General features: G+C 40.5%; 1 protein-coding gene across 1 annotated transcript in view; it reads right to left on the bottom strand.

Annotated features, from left to right (window-relative positions):
• MAN2B1 (mannosidase alpha class 2B member 1) overlaps positions 1-16,516 on the bottom strand; it is a 1,009,708-nt gene that overhangs the window by 71,955 nt on the left and 921,237 nt on the right. The window contains exons 21-22 of the mRNA XM_044084731.1: positions 15,738-15,974; positions 7,537-7,686 (exon numbers count right to left, since the gene is read on the bottom strand). Coding sequence (XP_043940666.1) covers positions 7,537-7,686; positions 15,738-15,974 — 387 coding nt within the window. The remainder of the gene's footprint in view (positions 1-7,536; positions 7,687-15,737; positions 15,975-16,516) is intronic.

The following is a 16,516-nucleotide window of genomic DNA, read 5'->3' as shown; positions in this document are numbered from 1 at the left end:
TGCACTAAGGTATCATTCTTGGTGCGTGTAAGATGCTACTCAGGGCTAGGGTCATAACTGCCTTGTTTACATAATCAGAGCGCTCCTCTATGTCTCTTTTCATGTAGTCCAGGGAGGTACGTCTCAGGTTATTCACACCAACATGGACAATGACAGAGTTGTATTTATACTTGCTGTGGAGTGACCTGAGTGTGTGGGTAATGTGGTGGATTCTGGCACCCGACAAGCAACTGACAGTGATCTTCTCTTTGTCCAGCCTGGTGAGGGGGACATCGGTGTGCCTGACTATGGAGTCACCTATTACAAGTGTGTTTGGTAAAGTGTTTTGCCTTAAGGGCTGTGGTTGTGCGCCACACTGGTTTTGGTGGTTATGTGATTGTTGCGGTGTATTAGTGGGTGTAGGTTGCTTGTGTGTCTGCTTTGGAGGTCTCTGTTGTTTCCGCAGATTTTTATTTAGAGCCTCCGAATATGTTTTTATGCATCTATGTGTGGGGTTTGCAGTTGCATGTGTGGTGGGTCTGTGTGTAGTAAGTGGTACGCAGCAGGTAAGTACCTTCTCCTCTTGACTGTCAATTCCAGTCGTGACTGGAGAGAGCTTTGCCTCAAGCCTAGTTATGTAAGTGCATCTCTCGCATATTTTGGTGTCATGTGGTAGGAGGAGAGGGTTGTCTGTGTACATGAGGCAGCTGTGACATTGCCTCAGGATGCCCGAATTCATCAGGTGCACAGGAGAACACACTGGGAGCCGACTCTTGGACATGCCTGAATGGGTTATGGAACTTATTCTTATTTGCCTGGTAGGGTAGAATAATTTGACTGTTCCCTACAAACAGTTGGCGATCGAGTACTATAGTTTATTAGTGCTTCTGTCTCTTATTGTGCCAAGTGCTAGTCAGAAAGCTCTGATTTCAGTGCTAAAACCAGTACCAAGGGAAAAACTGAAGAGCAGACTCTGTGGAGCCGTGCTGGTAAAGAATGGACCATTGTGTTACTAATATCCATTGTAGAATTATCATATGAAAGCTTGCTAGAAGAACTAAAATTATAGCAGCGGACATCAACCCCAAGGTCAGAAGGATCAACCAGGCTGAAACATTGGTACTGCGAATTATTCTTCTGACTTTTAATCTTATAGTCTGTACTCTTGAGAGAGGAAGAGAGGCCATCACTGATGTGTTGAAAACTGCTCCTATGAATTCCACAATTTGAGTTGGTTGCAAATGAGACTTAAAACTTATAATTTATCCCCAGATGAGAACAAATCTGAAGTACCTGATCTCTTGTTCTCATTAGTAGATGCCTGGTCAGGGCAGCAATGAGCCAGTCTAGATATGGAAATACTGAATCTCTGCAGTCTCAATTGAGCCGCTACCGCTGCCAAGCATTTGGTAAACACCCTGGGGCCTGTGGTGAGGCCAAAGGGCAGTGCTCTGAACTGGTAGTGACTGGCTCCCAGATGGAAGCATAAGTACCTTCTATATTGTCTGCTCATCTTTATGTGATAGTATGCATCCTGAAGGTCTGCTGAGCATATCCATTTGTCCTTGCTTAGAAAGGGTAGAATGGACCGAACCGTGACCATCCGAAACATTGTACATTGAACTGACTCGTTCATGTTGCTGAGATCCAAAATTAGTCTCCAGTCTCCTATTTTCTTTGGCACTAAAAATAATCTAGACTAAGTTCTGGATTCTATCTGGTCTGGCGGGACCTCTTGGATGACTTTTTTCTAGCAGCTTTTGTATTTCTGGTGCGGTTTCTTTCCACTGACTGGGTGGAATGTCAGGAATTTTTCATATATTTGGAAGTGGAAGGGAAAAGGAGATTATATAACCACTGGAAATAATCCTCTGCACCCAAGTATCTTTTAAGTCTAGCCAGGCTCTCTGGTGCAGGGATAGTTTACTCCTGATTGCCTCCAGTGGGGGACAACCGGGCCAGCTTTCAGGAGCGCTGGTAGGGTTTATCAGAGAAGATATCTCTGGACCCCTTGATTTGTGGGCCTCCTATGCCATGGGGGTGTTGTCATCCATTTGAGTTCCTCCCCTCTTCTCCTACATGAACTTTTTCCATATGTCCTGGAAAGGACCCTGGGACTTCCTGAACCACATCTTTCAATGACCTCACTGATTCCTACAAAAGGATCTTTGAGAGGTCGAAAAAACATACACCGGACTGCAGAGAGGGTCTTTCCATCCTTCTCACACCTGAATAACATGTCCTTAACAGTGGAGCCAGAGAAAGAACTGTCATTAAAGGTGAGCACTGAGAGACAAGTGACTTGAAGGGCTCTGCAAAATCAGATAAGCACATCCAGGCATGCTTCCTACTGGATATGCCTGAACCCTCTGCCCCTGAGGCACTTTCGGCTGCATGTTAGACAGGCCTTATGGATGAATTTGAAATGGTTTGGAGGATAGCCAAATGAGAGGTGACAGACAATTGGACCCCAGCAGTAACAGCTCCTCAAAAGGATTTCATATGTTCCTTGATCAAGTCTCTTTGCAGCCTTGTAAAATGTGGGAAATAGTTCAGCAACCTAAGAGCAAAGGTCACTGAAGCAGACACGCTTTCCAAATCTGTCCATCACCCTAGACTCCCCGTTAGGGAGATGAACAAAGGAACTTTGTTTAGCAAGTTCCTTCTTGGTGGCCACTGCCATGACCATGGTATCCATGGGCATCCCCTAACCCCAAAACTCATTCCCTATAGGCCTCTTGGGTATTGGCTCAATTGAGTCAGGCTCCATCCATGCCCATCGAGAGACCAAATCAACAACCTCGTTGGTGGGCAGAGTAACCCAGGAGGTAGATAGTCCAGCTCCAAAAGCCTGCAGAAATATTGACTCCTCCAGTGAAGGGCTGCTGGGGGGGTCCAGCCCCCTCTCTGTTTCAGGATCTCAAGAATGTCCCCAAATGAGATGTCTTCTGGAGTTGATCGTAGGGACCCTTCACCTTCGTCGAAGTCAGTATCCTCAGTGAATGACTCTTGGAGAGTCCAAGTGCCTCCTCTTGCACTTTTGCTTCCTATGGACTTCTTTGTTGGGATGTTCCCAGGAGGTGTCACAACAGACTATGAAACCCTGCTGGGTATTTTGGAGGTCTTGAGCTTACTGTCCCTGTGGCATCAAATGAGGAGGATCCAAACACAGATCCGTATGGGAGCAGGACTGGAGATCTGACAGGATTGGATCTGTCAAGTCCTGTCGGAATAAAGAAAACCCTCTTCACAACCTTGAAGGCAGACCGCTTTGGAGAAAGAGACACAGGAGCAGAGAAAGCATTCTTCTGGACCTCTATCCTCTCCTGCCCTGAAAGCAAGCCCCCCCAAGCAGGATGTCAGAGACATACTGTCCAATGCAGAGGCCCTAAGGTGCAGAAACAGCTCACAGACCTTGGAGATGATCCCAACATCTTGGATCCGACAAGGAAGCTTCAGCTCTGAGGGTCCTCTGGATCCGAAGATGTCAGTACCAGGGCATTCAGAGTTAGCTTCAGATCCGAAGACAGGGTCATCTTTGGATCCAAACCAGATGGACCCAAAAGACTCAGATCCTGGACTTTGAAGGCAAGCAAAGGGATCAGAGGAGGAGTCTGAGGTGGAGGACTGGTCGAAGGACAGGTATCCTGACCCAAAGTGGTAGAAGCCAGTAACACACCCATCTGGATCTGCTCTGAGAGAAACTTCATCATCCGAACCACATCTTCTTCAGTCAAGCTCCTGGATGAATGATACGAGGCCAGGGAAAGTGACTTTGTTTGGCTCCGGATCCACAGAAGAAGAATAACACGTCCTTGGCAAAACAGTATGATCCGGAGCAGTCAGATCAGAAAGTTTCTTGGGCGAATCTGAGGATGTAGGATCTATTAACTTCTTTTTCTTCAGATCAGAGGGGGAAGAAATTAAAGACCTCTTCGAATCTGATTTAGACCTCTTCCTGGAAGGCTCTGAAGAATGAAGTGTATGGGATCGAAGAATTCCATTCCTTAGACTTTGGTTTGTGATAGCTTCACCGAACAGAGTAGTAAGCCTTTAAAAATTAACTTATTCTTTCTGTCCAGAAGTGCTCTAAGATTAAAATTATGACCTAAACACACACTTCCTGGAGTTGTTGCAGGTCTAGGCAATAAACACAAAGTGTATGGGAATCAAAAATAGGCAGCTTACACCCACATTTCAAACATTTTTTTTAAAACCAGATGGACCCTTCTCAGCTATAAAATAAGAATTGTGATACAGGAACAAAGGGAGAGTGTTTTTTTTAATAGAAAAGATAGGGAAAAAAAAGGATTACCAACAATGATAGTTAATACACTAGTGTGTAAAGACAGCAAAAGTGGGAAAAGTCTACCAACAATTGTAAGGAAGTGGTACAATAACATATAAGGGTAAGGGTTAACAGTAATAAAGAAATATGTCTACCAACAATGGTAAGGAAGTGGTACGATAACGTATAAGGGTAAGGGTTAATAGTAATAAAGAAATATGTCGACCAACAATGGTAAGGAAGTGGTATGATAACGTATAAGGGTAAGAGTTAATAATAATAAAGAAATATGAAGATTTGATGAAAACATTTTCACTTATCTGCTTAATAGCAATCGAAACTCAAGATCTATGCCTAACCACGTCTTTCATGAAAAGCAGCAAATGAGATCTGAGGTATGTTAGGGGGTGGTGCATTATGGGTAAGAGAAAAGCTCGAGAACTTTTTAGTTACCACAAGCATTAGTAATGGCAGAGTCGGATCAGTGGCTCGGATCCGAACCCAACAGTTGAGGATACGATAAAAATTGACATCAGATTATGCGTTAATCTCCGATATGAAATTAAAGTGAGAAAATCTAAAAGTTTTACAAGGAAATATTTACATAAATATTTCTAAACCCATGCAGAAAACTTGAAAAAAAAATGTTCTTGCAAACAAAAGGCATATGTTACAGATGTAGTGGCTGAGAAAGAGTCCTTGGAAGCATATTTTTTGGTGAATTTCTAGAGTTGTTTCAATTCAAAACCTTGAATAATATGCTAAATATTGTGTTTTTGTTGAGTTGGTATAAAATAACACGTACTAAGGAGGTGAAAGCATTACTATCTTTAGTGTTGATCGTGACTAACAAAGTTATAACTAGAAAATGAGGAAAAAAAGGACAAACTGTCAGTAAGAGATGAAAAAGATAACTCAGATTACAAATACAGGACTGAGAACTATTACGAGATCAGAAACAGAACTCCCTCCAGTATTTTGAAAACATTATGAAAGAATTCCTAGCCAAATTCTGGCTCTGTTCTTCTTCAACCCCAGGATAAATTATAGCCCTAAATATGAATAAGTACTTATTCATACTGTGTACCTCCTTATTCTCCCTTCTTCATTCACTAACTTACTTCAATCAATTTCTCTAGCCAGACTCTGTCTAAATGTCGTCTATATGTGCTATAACCTGTTTTTCCCCCTCTCAATTCATATTACAATTCCTGTTCGTATTACACTAATTTACTTTTAATTTATCTAAACTGGCTAAATGTTCTCTACATATTACATCGTCATTCAAGTTGTATTTATTCTTAACCAACATGTTCAAATTATACCTAATTTGGAATAATTATCTAAACGGTAGATGTTTTGTATTACTTTATAGACTGTAAAATTATTGTTCTTAAAATGTTTTTGTAATTCTTTGGAGCTTTTCTCCCTGGACCTCCGCTGAAAATGGATACCTACCCAGTTGGAATTTCCTAATAATCAAATATCAATAATAATAAATATAACTAAACAAAAAAGTTGGCTATATGGAATCATGCAAAGGAAATTTTGCTTGAAACGGAACAAAGTAAGTTGTATATCTATTTAATTAAATAGACTGCAATATAGGGTGAGAAGTCACTGATCCAATTGTTAAGATCTGTAATAGTGTAAATAAAGCAATATGCTCACTAGTTAATTTCTGATCTCAAATTATGTTGCAAATAAAGAACTTTTTGTTTAAAGAGTACAGTTAATTGTAATATTTGAATTAAAATGCTTAACAATGGAAAGTTATTCAAAGCAGAATGCAAGCCCTGACTAACATGAGGCTAGTTTGTTAATATTGTAGAAACGTACAACAATAAAACATGTAACAACAATCAGTGCTGAAATATCAAGTGCACAATGCATGGGGATAGGAATCTGTGTAAAAATAACAATGTCATAATTTAATAAAGCATTTGCATTGCTCAAAAAAAAAATGACCCTCCCCTTGTAAAAGGATAAAATACCTACAAATATTAGAGCTATACTGGGAGTCTCAGATGCTGCTTGAACTGCCGAAACAGCTGAACCTGATTTTAGATGAGTCAAACAATTGACTGGTCGCTTGAAAACCAGGCTCTTTCAAACTCAAATCACAGAATGCTAGAAAAAGTAGTGAAATCTGCCCATGGTTTTGGGAAAGCCTTCTCTTAGGAGAAGAAATCTCCATAACAAGACAACCGTAGTTTTTATTCATTGACTTGACAGGGAGACCCCAAAGACTGCTGGCAGAATGTTCATGAACAGATGAAATGAACTGAAGGGAGAGATACCAAGTGTTTAAACTGTACTCACCCTCACCCGAAAAAAAAATGTAAAGGCCTCTCTCTCAATTTTCTTTAAGACCTTTGAATACATTAAAATAGCTGTAGAGTGCTTGAGTCTAAATTCTGACTCACATGAATCCCTCAAAAGGCTAAGACTGGGCCAAAAGATTTAACAGAAGCAGCTAACAGACTCTCTTCTGCCAAGTTCTTAACAGTCCTTCACAGGCAGGAGACATTCCTGTTAGTTTGGGAAGCGAGCCTTATTGAGAGGTGTCACTCCTTAGGCTCTGACCCCAAGCAAGTGTAGTTTAGGCTCCGTTATTAACAACATAGTCTTGAGGAAGATGAGAGCTGTCCTAATGCTGGTGCCTATCTGAAATTGTCTGAACTCCCCTGACACAAATTTTTCCTGACACAGTTAGGAAAAGAGAAGTTTCAGTTTCCGCAATGAATCCCAGAATCTGTCGGAGATTAAATTTTTTTCTTAACAAATCCTGCCATCTTTTGGATCAACTTTTCAGAGTTGTCTCTCTAGCAACCTAAGCAGTCTCTGGATTAAGAATAAAGCCATATTTTTCTACTGTGTCAATCTGATAGCCTGTTTTACTGCTGCTAACATTGTGTTCTAGGCCAAAACAAACGTACAAGAGTGGAGCACTTCAGGAGCTCTCTTGTCTACCATATTCACTCATAATTATTGACTTAGTAATCAGTAGTCGCTAAATGATATCTTCTACAGAAAGCTGTGCATTTATCAGAATAATTACTTCTAAATGTCTAGTGTCTTTAAAATCAGAAAACCAGTCCAGCAAAAGGCAACACATCATGTCCTGATGTTCACTTTAAGTCTTGTCTTTGCCTTGTACAATATTTTCATTTGCTCTATGAGAAAACTGTCTCCCAACCGGAGTGTAATTGCATTTCTAACTCCTCCAGTAAGTCTGGGAGTTTTTTTTTAATAATGCCACTACTTACCAGCAAATTCACAGTGACTGGCTGAGAATAATTGCTGCTCTCCTTCTGTTCAAACTGGTTTTCTAGCCGGATCAGCACAGACTGGTCATCCCACTGAGCTAAAGTCAGGAGGTGGACATTGACAGGAAGCTCATGCTTTAAGGCAGAAAACTGGAAAGTAATAAAATGGTTATGTACATACTGTATAATGCACTTTGTTTACCTTCTAATTATTCAAAGCTGTCCATAAAGTCCATCTCTACGTTATAAACCAAAACTTCTATTCAAAAAAACTTGGAGGATCTTATCACTAAACTCACAACTTTCACTATGATGCCAGGGTTTCAGGGCCACTGTGAACTACAGCTCATATCATATACAGAAGAAAAACGAAGCACAGGTCTGCCTTGCCATACTGACTTCATGAAATATCTGTCTCCATAACTGTTTATATTTTTTGGTTTCTGTACACTGACAGTAACACTTTCCATGGCCTCTCACATCTCCCACTGCTCATTTCTCACACACAATCAATATTAGCCATCCTAACTGGGAAGTAACAGCTGATATCACAATGCTGCCAGGTTCATAGGTAGGTAAGGGCAGTTAGTCTAGTACTTACCTATCTATGAACCTGGCAGTCCCATTAACTGATATCACAATGCTGCCAGGTTCATAGGTGGGTAAGGGCAGTTAACCTAGTACTTACCTATCTATGAACCTGGCAGTCCCATTAACTAATATCACAATGCTGCCAGGTTCATAGGTAGGTAAGGGCAGTTAGTCTAGTACTTACCTATCTATGAACCTGGCAGTCCCATTAACTGATATCACAATTCTGCCAGGTTCATAGGTGGGTAAGGGCAGTTAGCCTAGTACTTACCTATCTATGAACCTGGCAGCCCCATTAACTGATATCACAATGCTGCCAGGTTCATAGGTAGGTAAGGGCAGTTAGCCTAGTACTTACCTACCTATGAACCTGGCAGCGCCATTAACTGATATCACAATGCTGCCAGGTTCATAGGTATGTAAGGCAGTTAGCCTAGTACTTACCTACCTATGAACCTGGTAGTGCCATTAACTGATATCACAATGCTGCCAGGTTCATATGTAGGTAGGTAGGTAGGTACTAGGCTAACTGCCCTTATAAGCCATTTTAAGCATTGACAATTTCTCCAAAGGTGAGAATCAAACCTTGTGTTTTGTTTGTGAGGCAAAGATCTTAACTATTATGCCACCCCCAACAAAGACATACCACCTCCCAGTCTTTTTTTTTTGGTCAGTGTACCCCAAACTATGCCTTTACCATCATCGGAGCAGTATTTCAATAACAGCATTCTGCTGACCTTAAACATACACACATACACAAACACACAGTGCAGACATACCACAATGCAAAACTAATATAATGACTTTCAGGTTGATATTACAAGCCAAGTATTAGAAGCGTCATAGAGCCCCCATAAGTAACGTACAAAATGGATGTAAACATCAGCTAAACTGGGCCTGGTCACTGGAAGGCCAGCTGGGGTGTGGATATTCTGTGGAAGGGGAGGGGAGAGATGAGATTTTGCCTCTGCCACTGCAGGATAATGTGAGACATTTAGCTTCCATGCTACAAAAATATTAAGAGAGCCAAGAAATGCTCAGCAGTTACAGGCAGGGAAGCAAGATGGAACATGCAGGGAGTGCTCCTACATGCTTTTCCTCCACAGAGGGGTCCTCCCCTTACAAAAAATTCTGTCTCCATCTATTATAGGACAACCCCTCCACCTGGCTTGGAGGCAGTCAACTGTGAAAGGGACTGAGGATTGTTAACAGAGGTAGTGGCCATAACAAACATAAAACCATAAGCTAAAAAACATTTTCCCTAATATTTTCTACCTGCGTTTCCCTTTGTATCCTTCTTTGGGGGCTGGTATGGTTTTCCCTTGTATCCTTTTTGGGTACATAGCCTGCTGATAAATAGAGTTGGGGAAAGTATCAGTTAATACAGCTTTAAATATCCCAAAAACCAGCCTTCAAGCCTTTTTCTGAACCCTTAGTCATTAGCACAATGTGTTACCATGGGACCACTCTCAGACCCAACAGCATCACGGGATCATCCAGAGTTCACAGAATATACTCCTGGAGGTAATATGCGAGTGCCACACATATGACAAGGTGCCATCTAAAGATTCATATCAGGTTGTCTGACAGCCAAGACACATATCATTATGAAGTCATTCAGTATATGTACACCTGATACCATTTGTATTTTGTGTGATCATCATGAAGTCATTCAGTATATGTACACCTGATAGTATTTTGTGTGATCATCATGAAGTCATTCAGTGTATGTACACCTGATACCATTTTTATTTTGTGTGACTAAACTGCTTCAGCCTTCCTTGCCCATGGAAGACAGCTCTGACCCTGCAGACTGGTTCATTTCCAAGATCCTAGAAAACAAAAAAACAATCCAACTGGCTGAATTAGAAAGCTGTGCCCTGAAACTTCTATCATAACAAGTAATACAGGCTAAATAAAGTGTACATTCTGCAAAACTGCATCCTATCTCTAGTGAAACCAGAAAAAGTTGTATTTTCTTGTAGCCTGAATTTCTCTTCCTCTCTGTTCTTAGGAACAAGTGAACAGGAACAGTTGGTCATATCTGTACATGAATGAGTGCAATACACTCAGCCTTGGAGCCTCCAACCTGCACAAGAGGCCTTGCTGTCTGTCCACATCAGTGTACACAAAATGCATAATGAATGGGAAAATCCAGTCTGCACTAGAGGTGCCTTGTCCATTCATATCGACATGCACATAATAAACTTTACCATTCTGTGAGGTGCTGGACTCCAATAGATCTCTAGTGCCGGTTCACATCAATATGCACAGAATACGGTCTGTTAATCTATGAGGTTCTACACTATTCTACAGATCCAGTGGCTGTTTACATCAACATGCACAGAATAAGGTCTGGTAATCCATGAAGTTCTTGATTATTCTAGAGATCCAGTGACTGCCCAGATTAGAGCGAGTACAATAAGATAACAATACAGAAGCTCTCAGCCTCCAAGAAAGGCTGTAAAGCAACAGCTGCTGTTCTGCTCTCATCATACTGGGAGACTGATTATTAGCTGTGTGAATGCTGTGCACCCCACTAATAGCTAAGTATCACTGCAGGTAAGGGTTGTCACTTCACAATCTGAGACCCTACTATTCTGTAAATGGGAAACATGAATCACAGACAACCAATCAACCACCTACTTTGCTCTTATCAGTTTACAAGTTTTTGGCGCCTTTTTTTAACCCAATCTGCTCAACAGATAACTGTCCCTCTCTCTCCCGATCACATAACTGTTTTTCAAATCAGCCAACTATCTTAACCTCCTCTTCCCTACACACCTCACTATGTATAGCCACTGCTGGTCAACACATCTTAACATCCTTCTCCTATCCACAGGGATAACATTTCTATTGATATCTCATCACCTAACTTATTATGAATCCCTAACCTTTGCTAAATTTCAACAGCCCCTAAGACAAACAAGCCCCCTCACTTCTGTAACTTCTCTAACTTACAGTAACATAACATCTTCTTCATCCTACCTTCTTCCACAATTTCATAGACTATCCCATATTAAATATCACCAATTGAGAAAAGCTGACCTTTCTCTCTATAAACTTATACAACTATCATTTAACCCTCAAAATTGTTTACTATTACATGGTGACATTCACCCAAACCCGGGTCCTAACTTTACCACACTTAACACTTCTTCAGCAAATATTTCTACGCCTGTCTCACTCCCAAAAAGCCCAGACTCTCTATTTATAGGTCACCTCAATATACGCAGTGTAAATAATAAAATAACCCAGCTACATGCCCTATTAGGCACCTATTCCTTTGACATCTTATGCCTTACTGAAACTTGGCTTAAACCCAGAACTAAAGACAATGATACTGTCCCACCAGGCTATAACATTCTCAGACATGACCATCTAAATAAAAAGGGTGGTGGGGTAGCAATTCTCTTCAAATCTGAATTGAAGGTTACAGCACTAGATACCCATCCACCACCACCTAATAATGCTGAAATTCTAACCTCCAAGCTCAAATTAATACAAAAAATCTATATACATTATTTGCTCATATATCCCCCCAGGTAATAACATCAGTACTCTTGAAAATACCCTTACTTGGCTTTCCATGTCCCTACCACAAGAAACCATACTCCTTGGTGATTTCAATATAGATTGGAATGGATGTACCATTTCCAATCCAACTACTCATATAAACCTCTTTGGTTTCGAGCAAACCAATACCTTCCCTACCAGAACCCACAAACCGAGCAAGAAACAAACCATATTAGATTGGATACTAGTGAATAGAAACCCCCATGCCTATAAAACAGGTATACTCCCAGATGACACAAGTGACCATTCTCCTACTTTCATTACTATAGTACCCCCATGCCTATACAACAGGTATACTCCCAGATGACATAAGTGACCATTCTCCTACTTTCATTACTATAGTAACCCCATGCCTATACAACAGGTATACTCCCAGATGACATAAGTGGCCATTCTCTTACTTTCATTACTATAGTAACCCCATGCCTATACAACAGGTATACTCCCAGATGACATAAGTGGCCATTCTCTTACTTTCATTACTATAGTAACCCCATGCCTATACAACAGGTATACTCCCAGATGACATAAGTGACCATTCTCCTACTTTCATTACTATAGTAACCCCATGCCTATACAACAATTATACTCCCAGATGACATAAGTGACCATTCTCCTACTTTCATTACTATAGTAACCCCATGCCTATACAACAGGTATACTCCCAGATGACATAAGTGACCATTCTCCTACTTTCATTACTATAGTAACCCCATGCCTATACAACAGGTTCCCAGATGACATAAGTGACCATTCTCCTACTTTCATTACTATAGTAACCCCATGCCTATACAACAGGTGTACTCCCAGATGACATAAGTGACCATTCTCCTACTTTCATTACTATAGTAACCCCATGCCTATACAACAGGTATACTCCCAGATGACATAAGTGACCATTCTCCTACTTTCATTACTATAGTAACCCCGTGCCTATACAAAAGGTATACTCCCAGATGACATAAGTGACCATTCTCCTACTTTCATTACTATAGTAACCCCATGCCTATACAACAGGTATACTCCCAGATGACGTAAGTGACCATTCTCCTACTTTCATTACTATAGTAACCCCATGCCTATACAACAGGTGTACTCCCAGATGACATAAGTGACCATTCTCCTAATTTCATTACTATAGTAACCCCATGCCTATACAACAGGTATACTCCCAGATGACATAAGTGACCATTCTCCTACTTTCATTACTATAGTAACCCCGTGCCTATACAAAAGGTATACTCCCAGATGACATAAGTGACCATTCTCCTACTTTCATTACTATAGTAACCCCATGCCTATACAACAGGTATACTCCCAGATGACATAAGTGACCATTCTCCTACTTTCATTACTATGCAAAAGACCCACTTTCACAATCAACCAGCATTTACAACTACCAGAAACAAGATAGACTTCAACCCATATAACTTCCAAGCTGAGCTCAAAGCCTGCAATTGGTCACCCCTAAAATACCTACCTCTTGACGATGCAGTTTCTTTCTTTAACAAACCATTTTTGCTAATTCTAGACTACCATGCTCCCACCTGCACTGTTAGAATTAAAAACAAACCAGCTCCCTGGCTCTCCAAAGACACCAGGCTTAACATTAGACTAAGAAATAAACTCTGGTCCAAATGGAGAAAAACTAAAAACCCAATTGACCACCTTAACTTTAGAAAACTTCGTAATACTACAAAAAAAAATCTATTTTCCTTGACAAAAAGAACTACTACCTCAAACTCCAACAGACCCAACAGCAAAACCCACAAAAGTTTTGGTCTGGAATTAATAAACTACTCCACCCAGGACAGTCTAAAACACCCACCCCTTCAAACTTAACTCAAACTTCTCCTAACCAAATTGCTGACACCTTTAATAAAATTTTCTCTGAAACAGTTCAATCAATAGCTAATATCTTACCACCTGCTACCACCTCCAAACTCTCCTCACTACCCAACTTGCCCCAGACACTTAACCTCCAGCCTGTTCCAACATCTCTCATACACTCCCTTCTTCTCAAACAAACAATGTACACCATCAGCTGACCTCCTCCCAGCTGAATACCTGCAAGTTGCAGCTGGTGTACTTGCCTACCCCACTTCTATCTTAATAAACAGAACCATTTCGGAATCCTATGTCCCATCCATCTGGAAAGTCTCACATATTATCCTTTTGCATACGGGTGGTACCTCCAATGACTTATCCAACTTCCGCCCCATAGCCCTTCTCTCTCCTCTAGCCAAAATTATGGAGAGATGAATACACCGTCAGCTACTGCATCATCTCCTCCAAAATGAGCTACTAGTTGACTGCCAACATGGTTTCAGACCTTACCATAGTACTACAACTGCTCTTCTATCCTTTACAGACTGTATTAATAAAAATAGGAATACTAAGCGGCTATCTTCTGCCCTCTTCATAGACCTCTCAAAGGCCTTTGATATGGTTAACCACCAACTATTGACAGGGATACTTAAATCACTTTCTCTTGATTCTAAATTAGTACAATGGTTCCAATCCTATCTGGACAACACAAAACAAGCAGTCCTGTGGGACAATAAACTATCCTCTCAGCTTCCAGTCACCCTTGGTGTTCCACAAGGATTAGTTCTTGGACCACACCTTTTTAATATTTTCATTAATGATCTGAAAACTTCCCTTCCCCAAGCTACGTGCATACAACATGCCGATGATTCATCTCTGATATGTGCCGCATCTTCTCCAGCAGAACTACAATCCAATACACAGACAGTCTTTACCCAAGTAGAAAACTGGTTCCATCAAAGATGTCTCCTCCTTAACCCAAAAAAAACTAAATTATTACTTTTTACTCCTACACAGAAATCCTCCCCCTATAAATCTCATAATTACATCAAATAATGGCTCAGAAATTGCTTCCGACATCACCACCAAACTTCTGGGTGTAACTACTGACAACAATCTCAACTTTAACACACACATAAATGCAACTATTAAATCAGTTAATAGAAAACTTGGATTCCTTTATAAAATCAATACCTTTCTCACAGCTTCAGCTAAGATTTCCATTACTCAAACCCACCTCATTTCAACCCTTCTATACGCCTTCCCTATCTATACTAACTTATCTAAAAGCAACCTAAATAAACTAGCAACCTCCTACAACAACATAGCCCCCCCTTTAGTACTCACCATTGCCATAATCTTAAATGTCCATCTAGGATAGCTGGAAGTTCACAACTAAATACGTTTCCAGCAACTCATTTGTATCCACAAGATAGTACATCGTCCTACAAATACCCCCATACTCTGTAACCTCTTTAAATCCTATAAAAATTTACCAACCTTAAGATCCGCAAAAAAGCTACAAGTAGCCACCATAAAATCCAACAACAAAGCCAGTGACTGCCTGTTCTCAAATGCTGTTGGCAATACTTGGAACAAACTTCCAAGAGAAATAACATCCCTGACTTCCACCAACCTTTTCAAGAAACAATTGAAAATCCTCATTAAAAACCAATGGCTCTGCCCCTGCTCTAATCCTGACTGATTTTTAGTTGTCTGACTGCTTTTTGACTGCCTTGCGGTCCTGAGGAAACTCATATATAGTAAATGTATTTTCTTGTTATTTTTTTAATACAACTGTAATATAACAATCTGTCTTCTATGTACAACCTTAAACTGATGTTTAAAAGTTTTTGCTAAGCTATTGCTATACTTATGTAATTTGTTTGTATTGTTCCTCTGTTTTTATGGGCTCTATGTATGTATAAAATTGTTTGTCTCAGAGCTTTTCTCCTCAGGCCTCTACTGAAAATGGACATATATCCAGTTAGACTAGCCCAGTCAACAAATGTAAAATAACTAAATAAAATACTACCATGGGAGAATCCAATACAGTGACATACATTCACCAGGAATACAGATATATTATGTATGTACAGGCTGTACTTGTTTCAATATACCTATGATAGGTAATTACATGTTACATAAAACATGGGCTACTATAAACCAATTCATTAAACTCACTGTCTTACCAGATGCAAACTCACCTCTTTAATGATGTTCCCCTTCTCCCTGTACGGCTTGCTTCCTGTTGCTGAAAGAATGATCTGTGGGGCTATGAACTCCTGTTGTGCTTGTGGCCTGTGGAAATCAGCAGATGACTCAGGTGTGTCCAGGTAAAGTATGTGTTTGCCTCGAACAATTAGACCTTTATTGTTATCACCAGGTTCAAACAATGGCTCCCCAACCCCACGAGCGTCATCATGTAAAAGTCTACGATGAACCTAGAGGTAGGAGATATAACAAGTTAACATACGGAGTCTGAGAAAAACAGAGGCAATGGGCAACAAGAGGTTGATCACTACTGTAAAAGCATATCGCACAGAATTATACTTACAAGATACCAGTCAGAGGACTGGGGCGGAGCCACAACAAACATGGATTAGGGCCTGAAGTTAAACACCCAACCCTAAGCTAACATAACTAATTTCACTTAATGCCGAGACGAGATGTTCTGTCTTCATTTTCAATTATAGAGCTGGGCTTTAATAAAAACCAGTTATAAGAAGAAAATGTTTTTATGGGTTTTTGAAGAAAAAGATACATTCCTCCTAATTATGTCCTTCCAGACTTCTGGATCATGGGAGTTATAGGCATGCTGCTTTCCAAAGTCTAACAAGAAAGAGGAAGTAAGAAGCTACATCATATTATTCTCCCATATGAAATAACACACTTTAAATCTCTCAAGACTCAAAACTCCCTACAGTATTGCTCCCTGCTAACTCCTAAGCCCTCCTCTAGCTGCAAAATATAATACCCATTAGGT

The sequence above is a fragment of the Protopterus annectens genome, chromosome 9.part0 (assembly GCF_019279795.1).
Source record: "Protopterus annectens isolate FY-2018-M chromosome 9.part0, PAN1.0, whole genome shotgun sequence".
Lineage (NCBI taxonomy): Eukaryota > Metazoa > Chordata > Ceratodontiformes > Protopteridae > Protopterus > Protopterus annectens.
Note: the sequence above shows the minus strand (reverse complement) of the source record. Positions and strands in the feature narration are given on the sequence as shown.